This window comes from Periophthalmus magnuspinnatus, chromosome 22 (assembly GCF_009829125.3).
Source record: "Periophthalmus magnuspinnatus isolate fPerMag1 chromosome 22, fPerMag1.2.pri, whole genome shotgun sequence".
In the NCBI taxonomy this organism is placed as follows: Eukaryota; Metazoa; Chordata; class Actinopteri; order Gobiiformes; family Gobiidae; genus Periophthalmus; species Periophthalmus magnuspinnatus.
In genome coordinates this window covers 23,196,160-23,215,709 of record NC_047147.1, presented here as the reverse complement: position 1 = coordinate 23,215,709, position 19,550 = coordinate 23,196,160, and the positions used below count along the sequence as shown (strand labels likewise).

Here is a 19,550-nt window from a genome sequence, read left to right as displayed (position 1 = left end):
CACCCAGAAGGGAAGTTAATAAAACTCCCCTATGCTGATTTGTCTGAAATTAGCATAGGGTTAGAGTTAGATTTGTAAAAGCGTAAGACAAAAGTCGCTCTGAATATGATCCAATGTACAGTTGAAGTTCACATACACTATATAAAAATACATAGACGTTTTCTTTCCTTGGACTAAACTTCCTGTTTTAGATCAGTTAGGTCAATGCCAGAATAATGAGAGAAGGATTCTTTTTTTTAGACAGTTGTTCTTTTCCTTCCTCAAAGCCAGATGTTTACAGTAAATTACTATGCATTTAAACAATCTGGGAAATCTCAGATGATGACGCTTCTTAGAGACAAACCTGTGGATGTATTTGAAGCACACCTGAAACACACTGCTTCTTTGTGTAACATCATGGGAAAGTCAAAAGAAATCAGACCAGATATCAGAGAACTGTGGACCTGCACAAGTCTGGTTCATCCTTGGTGCAATTTCCAGATGCCTGAAGGTTCCACATTCATCTGTTCAAACTATTATACACAAGTATAAACACCATCCAGCCATCAGACCACTCAGGAAGGAGACGAGTTCTGTGTCCTAGAGATCTGAGATGTACATATTAACCCAAGAACAAAAGTAAGATGCTGCTTGTGAAGATGCTGCTGAAGCTGATAAGAGTGTGTCATTATCCACAGTGAAACAAGTACTGCACCGGGAAAGGCCACAGGAAGAAGACATTACTCCAAAAAACATAAAAAAGCCAGAGTCAAATTTGCAAATCTACACAGAGACACACAGGGACAGACATTTAGCAAATAGAAATAATTTTGGTGATCCTAATTGGCCTAAAACAGGAAAAGTTTTGTCTGAATTCAAGTCAGACAGTGAGAAAAAAAATAGATGTTTAAAATTTGTATGTAGTGTATGTAACTTCTGATTTCAATTGTATTAAAAAATCATTTGCATTTATGAGTCAGTAAAATGATAATATAAATGGTGATCATAAAGATACATTTATGCAAAGTCATGAGCATGTGCTGGTTTGTTTTATTCCCCCAAGCGGCTGACTATCACCTGACACAAGACACTGTAGGCAATAACACAGAGGGGTCTATATAAGAGCCCTGAGGGACGCCCAGAGGTGTTCTCATTTCTGCACTACACTCAGGTAAGAGCCAGCACAAACGCACATGTGCACAGTGATAGACTTCCTCATGTGGGGCAGGGGCACTCTTAAGATAACCATGAGTGAGAATAGGAATGAACAGATAAGAGGAAACAGGAAGTAGCAGCTCCGTGTTGTGACTGATCTGAAACTACTTCTGTGCACCTGTTGTGATCTGTCAGGATGAAGCTGCTGTTGGGGTTTGCTGCTTGTCTGCTCGTGGGCAGCTGTGCCAGTGTCTCTCTGGAAGACCTGGAGTTCCACGCATGGAAGCTTAAGTTTGGTAATATATATATATATATATTTATGAATTTTACATTGTTTTTTTCCCTTTCTCTCTCTCTCTCTCTCTCTCTATCTGTCTATCTATACATATATATAAAGGGCAACCTTTGCCCTTTTATGGATCTGTAAATACCTTGTGACAATTATTTACTACATGCCTCGCCTCTCCACTGTTATGGCTTTCTTTAGCATAAATCTTTATTTGTATTATTATGGATCATTTTGACCTAACCTTCGTAATACCATCTGTTGTTATGTATAAGGTGTATCTTTTGTTCGTGTGTCTGGCGTCCTCCAGACAGTTTGATTAGACTAAACTGGCAAGATTATTTGCAGGTGTATATGTTTGAGTAAAAGGATTTCTGGGTGAATAAATGGGTGGACCATCCAGCCCCGTCTTACTATCACACACATTCTTGTTCTCCCACTTGGGACCTGCTACAATTAAGAAAACCATTTCAATTTACTGGGCTACCGGCCAAGTAGCCGAGCAGCAGTATACCTACATTTAGATAGACACACAAGCAAGATGAGACAAGGAAATATATGGACAGGGTATTGGAGGATTAGAGAGTGAGTGTGCAGATAAACTGAGGTGTGCTGCGTTAGAGTGTGTGAGATCAGGTACAGGAGCAGACGTCCTATGACTTATCTCAATTCTTACACTTACTATTTATACAACATAATGTGTTATATAGAGTAATTTTAAGCATCCAAGGAAAACTGTTAAATGGCTGTTACATAATAAAACACCAACCCCCCACACACATATATATATACTGCACATGTTCTCTGTCAGAACTTGTGACTTTCTTCCCTCGTAGACAAGACGTACAGCTCCCCCTCAGAGGAGGCTCATCGCAGAGATGTGTGGCTGCAGAACCGTAAGATGGTGCTGGTTCACAACATGCTGGCTGACCAGGGCATCAAGTCCTACCGCCTCGGGATGAACTACTTCGCTGACCTGGTACGGAAAAGACATTCACATTTTGCCTGTGCATGACAGGTTTTTATGATCCTCAAATCTTGACTTAACTTGGGGGAATAATACTTCTTGAAAATATAAAGCTGAAAAATATATTGAAAATAACGAGAAGTAGAGTAGAGTTCTACACGTATTGAGGAATCACACTAGGGAGAATTCTATCAAAAATTTTCAGACAATTTACACACAAGAAACACATTTTTTTCTGACACTTACAAGATTATTTCAACAAGATAAAAGTGTTCTCTTATATATTTATTTTTGTGATCCCTGTGTGTATGAGAGGACTTTTAGCACAGTGTATAATGTGGTTGCTTCATAACAGCTGTGGAATTCTCTAGTGCGACGTCATCATTTCCAATCAGGGAGTAAAATTTTGAACTTATAAACTGGGAATTTTTAGCAAAAGCTTAAATATAATTACCTTAATTCTGTTTTAGTAAAATGAGTAGTCTAGCCTGTCAGACTTAAAGGTAGAGGGTTTATGTCATGTGATTGTTCAGGAAAACGTAGAGTACAAGAGCCTGGTGTCCCGGGGATGCCTGAGGTCCTTCAACAGCTCCCTGCCCCGTCACGGCTCCACCTTCCTGCTCACACCTGGACTCTCAGACCTGCCTGCCTCTGTGGACTGGAGGGACAAGGGCTACGTCACCCCAGTCAAGGACCAGAAGCAGTGTGGCTCCTGCTGGGCCTTCAGTGCTGTGAGTAAACGGTTCTCTTTGGCTACATTTAGACTTTACCAGAAAAAAGGCTTCAACACCAGCTGTACATGATCCTGGGGTTTTTATTTTTGCTATTTTGTCTAAATTAAGATATGATCATTAACAAAATACCAATCAGGTGCCTTTTTTTCCCTGAGGTAGCTCCAGATAGTGTTAGAAACAGATATGATTGACAGCTCTGCTAAGTGTTCTCCTCCTGCCTCCAACGGTGCACAACGGTGGACAAGTGCATTCAATCTAGAGTTCACTCCAGACCCACAAATCTTATAAACCCATTATTAAGCAATTGGTGCAATATTTTATTTATTTATTTTTTATGGGAAAGGGGTAATGACAACAGTTACTGAACAACATGTAATTTATTTATAAAGTTTGTCGAGACCACCTTGTCTCCATGGAGATTTCGGCTATTGTGTGAAAGATTCCAGGCAAACAACATGTCTAAAAACTTACATGGTAATTCAGAATATTTTTCAAAATGTCTTAATTTGTAAGATATTTGTAACACTAAGTGACTCTTATTTTCAGACGGGCTCACTGGAGGGCCAGACCTTCAGGAAGACGGGTAAACTGGTGTCTCTGAGTGAGCAGCAGCTGGTGGACTGCTCTGGAGACTATGGGAACATGGGCTGTATGGGAGGACTGATGGACCAGGCCTTCGAGTACATCCAGGCCAATGGAGGCATCGACACAGAGGACTCCTACCCCTATGAGGCCGAGGTAAACACACACAATATGCCAGTGATTGACAACACGTCCGACAACGACAGTCTTGTGGTGGCCAAAAAAACAGCACAGCAAACAGAGCTCAACTACAGAAAGTGCTGTGAATCGTAAAATCACCAGAGTTGATGTTAGCAAACATTCTCTGGACTGTGACTGGGCCCAAAGATAAAAGGCACCTGGTTATGAGTTTTAGAGCATTTTAAACATTTACATTTCCTCAAATTGATCATGCCAACTACTCAAACATACTAAGCATTTTCAAACATAAATATACATAAAGATCCTGGCTCTCGCTGACAGTAGGACTATCTGCTCTAGTTAACTTAAAACTAGCAGGATATGTTGTGCTTTTTCTGTCAGTTTAAACCATGGATGATTAGACCTGGCCTTTTTTTTCATATAGTTCCATGTTATAACCTATTAATAACTGTTGCCGTGAGCTTGGGCTGGCAATAGAGCTCAAGTGTCAGTGGAGCGTCATTGGATTCATACGGGCGTCTCTATCAGAACAATTTGAGTCCTTTTCATATCTTTTTTATCTTACACAGATAAAGTGTGAGTGACATATTCCATCATATTAAAATGAGGTCAATGTTGAGCATAAACGGCAAATAACATCCAGAACAGATTTCTCGTATACAGATAAAGTCTGCTCAGTTCTGGTTTAGTCGTTTTTTATTGCTGGGTCCCCGGTGACATCATCACATCCGATAGGACAAGTGAATACAGATAAAAATAATACTGTTAAATGCAGATTTTTGTTGTAATACAGTGAGTTCTAGGGTCACAGCACTATTGAAATGGTCAGGTTCAACATCTGTGGATTTACCTTTTGGATATTTGGATATTTCATGACAAAGTACAGTGTAATCAATAGGAAGTAGCTCTAGCCCCCATCTGGGAGTATGACATCTCACATTCTACCATCTGAAAACCACCAGTGCTTAAGAACCAGCCAAAGTCCTGATTTAATCCTGGTCTTCTCACTAACCACTAATCCAAACTGTGTAATTCATTAGATATGTATTCTCTGCAAAAATGGAACAAATCAAACTGAATGTAGACCGTCACTAAACACCTGCAGGTTTGGACAAGGCAATACAGTGTTTTTAAGTTTGATCAACTGGAGGAGTAGAACATTTTCCCCGAGTCACTTCTATGATTAACATACTTCAGGAAACAGTTTTGACTTTATTACGATCAGCGTTGACAGTTGTGAAATATGGGGAAAAACGTACGACTGTCGGCCTGGGGTCAATGTAAGAAATGCAGTTTATGTACATTTTTTCTCCACATTGCTGCATTCAAAAATCACCTCATACACAAATGTTCAACAGAGCAACTAAAAATGTCAGGAAGTATCTATTTTCATAAAAACTTGAGCTCTACTTCAGGAGCTGAGTGAAAATGGAAAAAAAAATCATTCCTATAAACTACATGCTATTTATATTATTTAAAGGCCTTCCCTGTATCGTAAACAGCTCCGTGCAGAATACACGAGTTAATGCCATAATGTGTAACCCCTGTGAAGTGTACAGTCCATTCAGAGAAGCAGGTTTAATAAATAGTGTTCACCTGGAAACATCATTGTTGAATATACACCTGATACTGTAACGTCAGAAGCCAGTTTCTCAAAGTGTATTTTCCCCTCTAGAGGCATTAAGATCACCCTTTAAAACAGCACCTACACCACTTTATCATGTTGTACTTAAAAAGACTTTTATGAATCAAACCCAAACATGTGTAATACTTCATTCTAAGCGCAAAAGTGACTGCTCACGTCAGGGTTCTGAAGCAAAAAAAGTCGAAAAGCTTGCTCAGGGATAACCAGCTACGTGGTAACTAAAGCCATAAGATCTATAATTTTATTTCAAATCTGTTTCTGAAATGTTGTAAACCACAAAGTTATTAAAACATTTAGCAGAATCTTGCATTTTAAATTACCCCTTTGGACTTAAAACAACCACAGTATCTCTCAACTCTTAATATCTGAATTTTTTGGAAAAATCTGTGGGGAAAATGGCTCCAATGTTGAGCTTCATTTAGAGTTCAGACGTGGACGTGACTGAATTCGCCAATCAGAGACATCCTTGGTCTGTCCGTATCAAAACAAATATAGCTGCTTACGAGGAAAAAAAGACATTACCTCTATTAGAACATACAGGAGTGACATTTTGGTATAGATCCTATGGTGAACATCATCATTTTGTGTTGTGTTTTGTATTGCAGGATGGGAAATGCCGTTACGATCCTTCCAAAATCGGCGCCACGTGCACGGGCTACGTGGACATAAAGAGCGGAGACGAGGACGCGCTGCAGGAGGCCGTGGCCACTGTTGGACCCGTCTCTGTGGCCATTGATGCTTCTCACGAGTCCTTCCAGTTCTACGAATCAGGTACACCGTGCAGATACGGCTCGGGTCGTGTTTTTACCTTGAGGTGGAGCTAATGCGGTTGTGTGTCATAGGAGTGTACGACGAGCCTCACTGCAGCAGCTCCGAACTGGACCACGGGGTTCTGGCCGTGGGCTATGGGTCGTCCGACAAGGGGGATTTCTGGCTGGTCAAGAACAGGTCGGTGGTGGTTATTGTACGATTCAGTGGTGTTGATGTTTCGCGTTTCGCTTTAACCTCCTGAGACCTGCTGTCCTCATCTGTGGACAACATATTTTGTTGTGTTTTGTTTAGGCCACAGTGCAAATTTTTAGAAGAACAGCAACAAGAGAAGGTTCAATTTTGAATATTTCTAAGAGTTTAGAATATTTTTTTTTGTTTATTTTTATTTTATTTTTTATTTAATTATTTTATTTTTATTTGTTTTTATTATTATTTTTATTGTATTTTTATTTTATTTTTATTTTATACTTACTTATTTTTTTATTATTTTATTTGATTAAAGCTCGGGTCTCAGGAGGTTAAGCTTGGTTGGTGCTGGATAGTACGCTCTGGAGGGACTGTCTGATGTGGTTGGTCATTAGTTGTAATAAAGTTTAAGAACACGAATATGAGACTTATTCTGCAAAATTGTCAAACTTGAGAGCTTATAACCACGTTCTAATTGTTTTCCCGTAGAAACATGACAATTCCGGCGCATTTATTCCACTTCCTGCGTTTAATGAGCGACATCTACAGCACCGAACGACTCGAATATCTGTAAATAGGACTAAAGTTAGAAATGGAGACGTAAGAAACCCTGTAGCTGCTCATTTTAAAGAAGCGCAGCACCTTGTTTCCTCCCTCAAATGTACTGGGACAGAGCAGGTTACGAGAACGATTTTATTTACAGTGTATTCATTAAAAATACTGGCCCCTAGTGGCTTGGATCGGAACACAAAATTAAATGTACAGTTTCTATCGTGTTTCGTGTTCACCTCCTGTGACTCATTCTTGGATTTGCCGACCAATCAGTGAGCAGAGGGTAAATATGAAAGCGGCACACAAAAAAAGCCATGACCCGAGTAAGATCTACTGATGGAAACGTTGCGTCTCATTAAATGCCGAGTAGGAGTGTCTCGTTTTCTATGTTCACTGTAGTAGCCAAACACCGCTGATGTGACCATACAGTACCTACACTTCTTAGAATTGTTTTCCCTTCTCATATAACCACTCAAAAGCTGTATTTAGAGTAATTCACGCGCGTTTGACTAATCTCAAGACGTCATTGCTCCGATCTACCCACGTTTTCACCGCCACACACGCCCACGACCGGTGAAGGAGCACAACAGATAAAAGCACTGTACTTAAGTAGAAGTTTTAGGTATCTGTACTTCTACGTCACTACTTTGAGAGCAGGTGTCAGTACTTTCTAGTTCACTACAAAGTAAAAGTAGTTTATTATTGTTTGAGACCTGCTGAAAAGGCTGAGGGGGTTATTTTTGTAGTTTGAGCAAATAAAAATGTAAAAATAAAAACAGCTAGAAAAAAAAAGATTGATTCAGTTGTTTCTGTTCAACAAAATTCAGCACGAATATTTATCAAAATCACTACGTTTGAAGCTTTATAAGACGTCAAAATCTGTTCAAAATGCTTTTCCGTTTTACTCTTTAAGTATATTTTTCAACAAGTACTTTTACTTAAGTCAAAGTATCTCGTGAAAAAATGTACTTGACCATTTTTTGTTTTGTTTGCTCTAGTCTCTGTACTTTAACTTAAATAACAAAAGTGAGTACTTCTTCCACCACTGCTCACTGCGCCGTACTTCATCCTCCAATTTTATTTTCTTAATCGGTTGGTACACGTTGGATTGGGTAGAGTAGCAGCAGAACTAGTAACTTTATTAAGTCGTTTTACATCAATATGGATTATCAATTTTAAATGTCCAAAATATAACAGACAAAAGTACTAGACGTCTTCTTTAATATTAGAGATACAGGTGTAGATTTGAAGGTTAAAATGTACAAATTTGACTTCTCAGCAAAAAGGAATAACAATAATACTAAAACGTCATCAGTTATGAAGTTGAAGGGAGACATATGCACTATAAAAACCTGCAATACCTGATGAACTTTCTGATTTGAGTGTGTCCTTGTGTTTGCAGCTGGGGAGAGAGCTGGGGGAACAAGGGCTACATCATGATGACCAGGAACAAGCACAACCAGTGTGGCATCGCGACAGCTGCCAGCTACCCCCTGGTCTGAACAGGTCAGGACCAGCCTCTCGTAGACGCGCAGAGGGTCGAGTATACGTAAATTAAAGATATGAACTGTATGATTAAGTGCCAACTCTAATTTAAAACAAAAATGATAAGTCGGAGTGGGAGTTGGTAGAGTGGTCGTCCTCAGATCTAAAGGTCGGAAGTTTGAATCCGGCTCTTGACATAAAAAAAAAAAACCCAAAAAACTAATTTGTTAACCCACCTTGTTCCCAGTGTGTCTGTATACTGATTAATGAATGAGTTGCTTGATATAAACTGAGCTGAAAAGTAGAAAAGCACGACATAAATGAGACCATTTATTTGCCATTTAAGTTATCTTCTGTCCCAGTGTGCAAATTATTGGTGGAGTTGCTTTGTTATTTTGAAAAGTGGGGGTATAACGGGCAAACAATCTTTTATTTAGATATACTTCACAGTTATCAACCAAACTCTTCGTTCTTTCTTATACTACAAAAATTGGATTGGATTTGAAAAGTGGATTGAGTGAGAGTACTGTTGTAAAGTTATTAATATTACTATTCATTCAAAAGTTGCTCAAGTAAAAAAATGGTGTAAAAATCACACGGTAAACCTATGAATATTCACAGTATTCAGTCACACATACAGTTTTGTCTTTGTTTGCAGGTCTGGGGTTTTGACAGGGACACGATCCACAGTAATTCTACTATTACATGTTAGTGTTTTGCACAGTTCTTGTTGCACAGTGTTTTAGATTCATATGCACTTTCATATAAACACTGTGAATGAATTTGTTGAAATGACATGGAATAAATATTAATTCTAACCATGGTTTTGTTGGTGTTGTTATTACCTGTGCAGCCAGAACCACACACTTTAACAAAACAAATATGGACTGAGAAACTGCAAGCAACAAGAAAGAAACAATGGAAGCAACAAAATCTCAGCTAAAATAAGTTCTACCTAGTTCTGAATGTTATGTTTTCTGTGTTTGAGTGACTGTGGTTGGGCCGTCTCAAGTTTGGATCGGAGATTTTTACCCTCTATTGTCCAGGTCCAGACTCTTCTGGATTTGATCAGACTGTAGAAGGGACAGTTATTTGATCAGGCTCAGTATCTGAATATGGATTTACATCAGGCATGTAAGCAACATCCTAGAACACCAGTATATTATTAATATTCAGTGAGCAAATAAGTGAATGCATTAAAGAAACAATTAAAAAAGCATTATATTAAAGTGCTGGATGCTCTCAGTAAAACCTGGCAGCTCCGAAAAGAGAAGTTCATGCTGTTGATATAGTGGAGTCATGTGGAGTCATTTGAGAACAGATAGTTCAGCTGGGAAGGGAGATTACTGGTCATGAACACATCAGTGGTAGTTATAGTGTTTATACTCCAGAACACTGCTGCTCGGGTCCTGACTAGAACTAGGAAGTACTTCACACATGTGTCCTGTGGCTCAGGTCTCTGGCTCCTGTGACTCAGAGAATAGACTTTAAAGCAGCTCTGTGTGAACAAGTCTCTGCATGGACCAGCACCAAAGAACATCTCCCACATGTTAGAGCCACATGAACCATCTCACACTCTGAGGACTTCAGGGACCGGCCTCCTGCTGGTGCCCAGAGTCAGGACTAAACATGGAGAATCAGAGTTTCAGTTTTATGCAGCTAAAACCTGGAACAGTCTCCCTGAAGATGTGAGACAGGCCTCTACTTTGACAATGTTTATATCCAGAACGGTTCTGTTTAGCTGTGCATACGAATGAAAGTTTTTATTCTGGGCTCTTCTCTTTTAATGTTAATTTTATGATGATTATTTGTGATTATTTATATTTTGATTGGCTGTATTGTGACTTTTAATGTGTTTCTTCTTCTGTAAAGCACTTTGAATTACTTTGTGTATGAATTGTGCAAATAAACTTCCCTTATGTTTCTCTTTAAACTTTCTCTGGAGGGACTGTCTGCTGTGGTTGGTCAATAAATGTCATACAGTTTTGGAACAGGGATCTATGGGGCTTTATTGTTTATTATCTAAACAACGTGGCACCATCTACACATATTTTCCTAATGATGAATAGAATAAATCATCAAAACAATAGTTGGAATTTTTGGTAAATTTGGTAAATTATTTACCAAAAGTGAAAGCATTGCTAAAACGAAATGTATTTTCATTTTGACCTTTCAAAGTTGCAGCCATAGACAGTTTATATAATTGGACATAGCTAACCCGCTAGCCACTGCGTTCCAAATAGGATGCAGGTATGGCTCCGGCTACATCAACATCAATTCACTTTCTATTGAAAAACTGTCGCCCCGCTCTCTGTAACTGCTGCTCACTTTGGTCTTAAAATGTCTGTATTAACCCACTCTACATGGTCCTGGTATGTTTTTTTTTTTTGCGTGTGCCCATAAATGAAGATATGAGCATTAATAACGGACAAATAAGATGCTTTTTATCCTGAAGGTCCCTCCTGCTAGTGTTAGCAACAGGTGTGATTGACGGCGTTGCTAAGCTAAACCAGGGGGGACCAAAATGTTTTTCATTTGGAAAGTGAAGTGACCTGTACCTGATTTTTCCCTTTTTTTTTAAGTGTGTATTGCATCCAAAAATGTATTCTACTTCCATTTTTTGTGTATTTTCAATTTTTTTAAGGTCTTGTTGTCAATTTTAATTATTGGTTTCATGAATAAACTAAATATTTTCATAGCTTTCACTCAAAATGTCCCAAAAAAACCTCTGGGTTTTCCATTGGCTGCATTGAATGTACACAAACAGATGTATTTACTCATGTTTTTGTGCTTAAAAATACAAGTTATTTGCTCCAAACCACTCAATGATTATGACAGGACAAGGCTGGAAGATGCATTTGCCTTCTTGATTTGGAAAGTGCAGTGGCCTGTAGCTGATGTTTCTCTGTGTGACCTATTTGAACAAACTGTGTCTTGCCCCAGTTCACATATTTTGTAAAAGCAGCTCTTAAAGTCAAAATAAGTCCAAATCTTATTGTGTGCTGCCTAATCTAATGACCCTTGTGTTTTCCCATCGCTGTGGATGCTGTTAGGATGCTTTTTTGTTCTGCTTTTATTGGTCAGACGACATTTCACGAGGAAGTGATGGGTCTAATGGTCACAAGTTTGTTCGTTATCAGTGTCATCATTTTCTTTCACCTTTCAGTTTGACAAAACATGCATATCTCAGTATAAGCTATTTGGGAGTATCCCTGTGAAGAATATTTCAAACAATATTGTGTCAGTGTATGAATTTAAAATGCCTTTCTTGGTCAGAGCATGTCTTGTCCCGGCGTGTTTGAGCCTGCCGGCCTTCATCAGGGGCACAATTCAAAACCACCATGTGATATAATAATGTAATGGTCTGATTGTTTTGTGTTTAGTTCAGAGTTGACACATTTTGTTGTTCTTGTAACTGTTTAAGTATGTGACACTTGGTATGCTGATGTGAAGGTTCTGTTGGTCAGTTCCTGGTCTGTTTTGGAGACTGGCTCTAGTGCGTTGAGTCTGCCGTTGTTTTGCTCTTGTTTTGGCGTGAGTTACGGCCCACAGTAGCCCCAGTGCTCAGAAAATAAACAACCAGAAGACATTCGGTGTGTTTCCTTATGTCAGAATGCTACAGTATACATGTGTTCCTCCAATAGGGCTTCTCCACCGAACAGAGGCAGTGTGGGAAGGGAACCTATGAGAACAGGGCTGGGGGTCAGGTCTATTAAGACATGTCATAACCAATAAAGGCATTTTAAATTTACAAGAAACTGCCTTGTTTTTTTGATTTTTGTGCATTTACATTCCCTGTACCATAAAACACCTCTTCTATTTTTTTATTTTTTACTATTTTTCATCACGACCTGACGGTCCATGAAGTGTTTGTTGTTATCCTTTCTTCTTATTATGTCAATGTCAATCCGGCCGAAATGTGTTCAAATATTTTGGTTGAGGTTTAAGTATCTTTAAGTAAGCAAATGTGAAATGAGTGACCAAACAGCCCTGGTAAGTGTACACTTTTCTACATTCACGGCACTCAAAACACTTTATATCAAGGAACCACTCACACATTCACACACACATTCACACAAACATTCACACACACATTCACACACACATTCACACACACATTCACTCACATTCACTCCCACATTCACACACATTCACACACACATTCACACACACATTCACACAAACATTCACTCACACATTCACACACACATTCACACACACATTCACTCACATTCACACACACATTCACTCACACATTCACACACACATTCACACACACACACACCCACACACACATTCACACACACATTCACTCACACATTCACTCACACATTCACACACACATTCACACACACATTCACACAAACATTCACTCACATTCACTCACACATTCACACACACATTCACACACACATTCACACAAACATTCACTCACATTCACACACACATTCACTCACACATTCACTCACACATTCACACACACATTCACTCACACATTCACACACATTCACACACACCCCCACTCACACATTCACACACACACCCACACACACATTCACACACACATTCACTCACACATTCACACACACATTCACTCACACATTCACACACACATTCACTCACACATTCACTCACACATTCACACACACGTTCACTCACACATTCACTCACACATTCACACACACATTCACTCACATATTCACTCACACATTCACACACACATTCACTCACACATTCACACACACATTCACTCACACATTCACTCACACATTCACACACATTCACACACACCCCCACTCACACATTCACACACACACCCACACACACATTCACACACACATTCACTCACACATTCACACACACGTTCACTCACATATTCACTCACACATTCACACACACATTCACACACACATTCACACACATATTCACTCACACATTCACTCACACATTCACACACACATTCACTCACACATTCACTCACACGTTCACACACACATTCACTCACACATTCACACACACATTCACTCACATATTCACTCACACATTCACACACACATTCACACACACATTCACACACACATTCACTCACATATTCACTCACACATTCACTCACACATTCACACACACATTCACTCACACATTCACTCACACGTTCACACACACATTCACTCACACATTCACACACACATTCACTCACATATTCACTCACACATTCACACACACATTCACACACACATATTTACCAGTGTTTTATGTAGACACTAGATTGCTAAAATAACCAATAACTGCAGCCCTAAAAGTTACATATCTCGGTTCTGAGGAAAACAAGAACTGTATTAGCTATAAAGTATACTCAATTGCGCCCTCTGTTGGAAGAGAACGATTCTGACTAGAATATTGTCGACATACAGTGTAGTTGGCATAAATGCTGTTCTAGCTTTCCCAATCGGTGCCTGGGCGTCTTCTTCTGTCCTTCTGTGTTTTTTGCTCTCCTTCTAAGGCAGGTAAACGGACCCACTTGTTTTGTTGTTCCCGTGAACTTTATGTCAGGTGACCTCTTGGTTCTAATCTTCATCACCTCTGGTTTGTTGCTGTTTATTGCCTGTCTAGTGCTGCAGTTGTTTCTACCATGATGATGGTCGTGCATTGGTGGCTGTGAAAGAGGATGTTCCTGTGGGTAAGGGTCCACTGTTTTACCTTTCTGTAATTGTCTGTGGTCTTGGTCATTGTTCAGTGTACAGTTAGTAGAAATAGTACAGGGTGAAAGCAGGCATCCTCGCCTTACTCCGGCTTAAACTGGCTTTGCGTACTGTGTGTGTGCTGTTCAATACCAAGGAAGTATTAGGAAATAATCTGACTGAGAATAGCATCCAGTTCCTCAGAGAAAGGAAACTTACGGTGTGCTCTGATGATCCAGTCATGTTCAGTTCAAGGCACAGGTCTTGCTCAGCTCTTGGATCTTGATACACTGCCTGCTAAAAAAAAAAAGTCACCACCTGGATTTAACTAAGCAAATAGGTACGAGCCTCCTGCAGTTGTTCAGGTCTAGGTTCAGCAACAGTCTGTGCTCAAAGAATGAGGTCAGCTGACACCTGAATATACTGAATGACCAGGTTATACCATCAATGGAGTTTTTCTTCCCTGATGGCACGGGCATATTCCAAGATGACAATGCCAGGATTCATCGGGCTCAAATAGTGACAGAGTGGATCAGGAGCATGAGACGTCATTTTCACACATGGATTGTCCACCACAGAGTCCAGACCTTAACCCCATTGAGAATCTTTGGGATGAGCTGGAGAAGCTTTGTGCAGCGTCAGACTCGACCATCATCAATGCAACATCTGAGTGAAAAATTAATGCAACACGATGGAAATAAATCCTGTGACATTGCAGAAGCGAAATCAAAACAATGCCACTGAACTTTTTTTTTGGTGGTGACCTTTTTCTTTGACCAGGCGGTGCATATGCTTTGCCTTTCTGCGTCCTCTTTTGACCTGGTGTTGTTATTACCTGGCCATCCAGAACCACACCCTTTGACAAAATTAAACAAAAACATGTGGGCCTGAAATCAAATCCTGTCTCCCCGATTCCAGAGGCTGAGACTGAGAAACAGATCAGATTTTTGCAGAATCAACAATCGAAGCACCAAACTCTTATTTATCTCAGGTAAAAGAAGTTATATATCATTCTGAATGTTACGAGAATTTCTGAAAGGAGACGTCCTCTGCATTTGAGGAACAGGTGATACAAATGTGGTGGGGCCATCTGTCATATGTAACGCCCCAATTCTCTTTTATTTTGATAATGATGGACTTTGCCTTTTGTAAAGACAGATACAAGGTTACACAGGGGAAAGGGTCTTGTTCTACCAGGTGAATGTTTGTGTGAGGAAACAGGCAGGAGTGTAACTACATGAGGAGGGCTGATCTTCTTCTGACTCATTCTCTAAAACTTGTAGTGTTTGTAGATTCTGTAATAGACCGTATTGACAGTAAAACATATGAGTATGTTGTTTTCTTTCTGTTGCACGTCACGCTTACTGTAAGGAAGGATGACAGGAATTGACTCAGCTGATTTACAGCACATCTATTCAGATAAAATTATGTTTTTAACAGCATTTCTTTTCAATGGTTTAATATATAGGTCTTAGTGTCTTTATATTAAAAACTAAAATAAAACATAAAGATATATATATTGTGTAAGGTAACAGTGTACAAAAGTAAAAGTACTTTTCTTAAATGGAAGAAAATGGATGGATGGATAACCTTTTTATGCTTTTATAGAAAAGTCTAATTAAATGACTAATTTGTCTTGGCATAACAAAATATGAAATCTCTTTACCAGCCAGTTTTGATTATCTGACATTATATGTGTGGACAATATTTTAGGAGCAACCACCAATAACAATAATCAGAAGATATTTCAGAAATGTGCTGAAACTGGGTTTTCATGTTGTTAATTTGGGTCAAAGTATCAGACAAATGTGAAAGGACAAAAAAACAAAACAAACAAACACAAAAGTGCAGACAAATCACTTTATGTTTTATGTTTATGTTTTATGTTTTTTTCATCTGCAGTGGGTTTTACGGAGCTGTATAGTAAAAACATACATATATTGTGTATTTTATGCCAAAATGGCCACACCAGTGTGGTCTTGTACTCGAGCTCTATTGTTTCTTATTGTACTTCGTTACAGACCAAATGGTGAACTAAAACCAACAAATAAAAGCTGTTGTTGATCATTTTAACTGTTTGCTCCATATTAATTAATTAATCAATGTGGGCATTGAACCCAAATAATTTTAAATATGTTTGATCGTCACTATTCTTATACTGATTTATATTCTATCAATATATTTTTTCTAAGCGATTACCAAATCTGTATCATGTGATCAATTTTATAAAATCAAACTTTTTAGAGCACAGGTTATTACAACCCCAATAACAATGAATTTGGGACGCTGTGTAAAACATTAAATATCATGTCTTTGTAGTTTATTCAGTTCAATACAGGTTGAAAAGGATTTGCAAATCATTGTATTCTGTATTTTTTTTTAAGTTTTACACAGCGTCCAACTTCATTTGAATTGGGGTTGTAGTATTGGGAGTGACCAGATCTTTTTTTCTCTTGTCAACATGTAGACAAGACGTACAGCTCCCCCTCAGAGGAGGCTCATCGCAGAGATGTGTGGCTGCGGAACCGTGAGCTGGTGCTGGTTCACAACATGCTGGCTGACCAGGGCATCAAGTCCTACCGCCTCGGGATGAACTACTTCGCTGACCTGGTACGGAAAAGACATTCATGTTTTTGTCTTTAAGGTAGAGGATTTATATCATGTGATCCTGATCCTGTAGGAAAACAAAGAGTACAGGAACCTGGTGTCCCGGGGATGCCTGAGGTCCTTCAACAGCTCCCTGCCCCATCACGGCTCCACCTTCCTGCTCACACCTGGACTCTCAGACCTGCCTGCCTCTGTGGACTGGAGGGACAAGGGCTACGTCACCCCAGTCAAGGACCAGATGCAGTGTGGCTCCTGCTGGGCCTTCAGTGCTGTGAGTAAACAGTACTTTGAACAGATAAATTGGCAAGACAGAGGCACTGAGTACAAACCTTAAGCAAATGAGCAATTAAAGGAGTTTTTATTGCTCAAAAATGCCTTGAAAAACATTCTCCTTAATGTGAGTCCGGTCACCTCTACCTCACCAGTATAAATGTGTCGGTGTTCCAGTTTTCTTTATGTCTAATTAAGTGATTTTCTTGTCATTCAGACGGGCTCACTGGAGGGCCAGACCTTCAGGAAGACGGGTGAACTGGTGTCTCTGAGTGAGCAGCAGCTGGTGGACTGCTCTGGAGACTATGGGAACACGGGCTGTGACGGAGGATTCATGTACAAGGCCTTCGAGTACATCCAGGACAATGGAGGCATCGACACAGAGGACTCCTACCCCTATGAGGCTGAGGTAAACACTTGTACCACCACCATGCCTAAAACAAAGTAATTTCATGGACTGTAATGTTCTTTCAACACTGGGTAGAGTTTGGGATGGAACACATTTCCGATATGAACCATCTTGCACTATAAAGACCTCAAGGACTGGCCTCCTGACAGTCCCGGTTTAATCCTGGCCTCCTGCTGTTGCTCAGAGTCAGGACTAAACATGAGGAATCAGCGTTTTATGCAGCTAAAGCCTAGAACGTGAAGATGTGAGCTAGGCCTCTACGTTTAAATCCAATACAAATACACTTGCCTTGCCTAGGGCCAGGCTGCACATGTGTCCCTCTGCTACTGCCTCTGTTGCCCCAGTGTTTAACTTCCACTTACAGTGTGTAAAGTTGCAAAACTAGGGACTTGAAGATGCATTGCTAATCTAAGAAATATTTCTCTTGGGTCAACCATATACAGTACATTTCCAATAGATACAAATTCTGTTGTGTTCCAGGATGGTAACTGCAGGTATAACCCCTCTCACATTGGAGCCACGTGCACAGGCTACATGACAATCAGCAGAGGAGATGAGTACGCACTCCAGGAGGCTGTGGCCACCGTTGGACCGGTCTCTGTGGGTATTGATGCTTCTCAGGAGACCTTCATGCTCTATCAGTCAGGTACACATTGGATGATCATGTGACAGGGAAAGTGGAAATAGTGTAAAGTGGACATTGTGTTACAGGAGTGTACGATGAGCCCGAATGCAGTAGCAGCGACTTGAACCATGGTGTTCTGGCTGTGGGCTACGCCAGCCTTGGAAATCAGGAATACTGGATAATCAAGAATAGGTAAGGATCTCTTACAGCAGACAGAGTGTGTCTCAGATAATAATCCCTTTTAGGTCGATCTAACTAGTGTCAGTGTGAATGAACAAAACTATTAAGCACTTTTAAAGCTACCATCCGTAATGAGATTGGCCGACCGGGCCCTTTGGTACTCTCACATGTTCCATTACTTCTGAACTGAAGAAGAGACTTGGATGAGCAGCGAAACGTCTTCACTCGTACAACGATTTGTCCAGTTGACAGATTTAAACATCGTCTTTTGCTATCTCTATTAGCATGCTACTTACATTGCCAAAAAATAGCAACATTCTCCAGTATTTTTAGCTCACAGACGTTGTGTGTGCATGTCGGTGTTTTGGTATTTTTATTTATTTCCTCGATCAAGTGCAGTTGACTTTGTACTGAAAAGCCTCACTCAGTGTGTTGTGTTTGCAGCTGGGGAGAGGGCTGGGGAGAAGGAGGCTACATCAAGATGAGCCGAAACAAACAGAACCAGTGCGGCATCGCCAGTTTAGCCAGTTACCCCCTGGTCTGAGCAGACCAGGACCAACTGCCACTGTCATTGTGTCTCCTGTTAGGTTTAATGTTTTTATGTGAATCTTTAACAATATATGGTGATGCTTGTTTTGTTAAAAAAACTAAAGGCACTTACTAACATTACACTGTGACCAGTGATGTGGAGGGATCATATCACTTTAAAAATAAACTTATTAAATGTTGCTGTGTGAACCAAATGAACCTAAATGTTTATTTATTTTTGCAGAGTAAAGCAATTCAAGTGTACTTTTTTGATGCAACTTGAATCAGAATGTTAAAAGAAATATTGTTTATTTATACCACAGTTCAGACATCATGGTGATTTTATTCTTATTTCATATCTTGGTTTATTGTGCAGTTTATCTTTCAACAGCCTCTTTTCATCTGGAGTCACTGCTGCATGTCTTTGTCATTTCAGTTACTCATGAGGTTTTAAGTGTATCACCTGAGAAAATAGTATATGCCAAGTATTTGTCTTGGCTAATAAAAAACAAAAAAACAAAAACAAAAGAATTGTTTGTCCAGGGGGGATACGACTGCCGCAGGTAACCAAGTGGTTTGGTAGAAATGCTATTTCAACAAACAAGCAGAGGAAAAATCCAAAGAGATCTGAGCACCTGGAGGGTCAACTCGACTCCATCCCAGAGATTTTAACACAACATGCTTCTGTTGTTTCTGTTAAAACGCAAATTAAAGACACTGAGAATGCTTTGTTGAAACTCACCAAGCCTCTTAGATAGTTTGATAACAGA

General features: G+C 39.7%; 1 protein-coding gene across 1 annotated transcript; it reads left to right on the top strand.

Moving 5' to 3' along the window:
• The first annotated feature begins 1,300 nt into the window (after positions 1-1,300).
• Positions 1,301-18,815, top strand: ctsl.1 (cathepsin L.1). The gene is made up of 14 exons (XM_033987771.2): positions 1,301-1,430; positions 2,257-2,399; positions 2,921-3,118; positions 3,668-3,859; positions 6,095-6,260; positions 6,332-6,437; positions 8,401-8,497; positions 12,128-12,185; positions 16,629-16,771; positions 16,842-17,039; positions 17,256-17,447; positions 17,928-18,093; positions 18,159-18,264; positions 18,697-18,815. The coding sequence occupies exons 1-14, from the start codon at positions 1,331-1,333 to the stop codon at positions 18,794-18,796; spliced, it is 1,965 nt and encodes a 654-aa protein (XP_033843662.1). The 5' UTR covers positions 1,301-1,330; the 3' UTR covers positions 18,797-18,815.
• Positions 18,816-19,550: the final 735 nt, after the last annotated feature.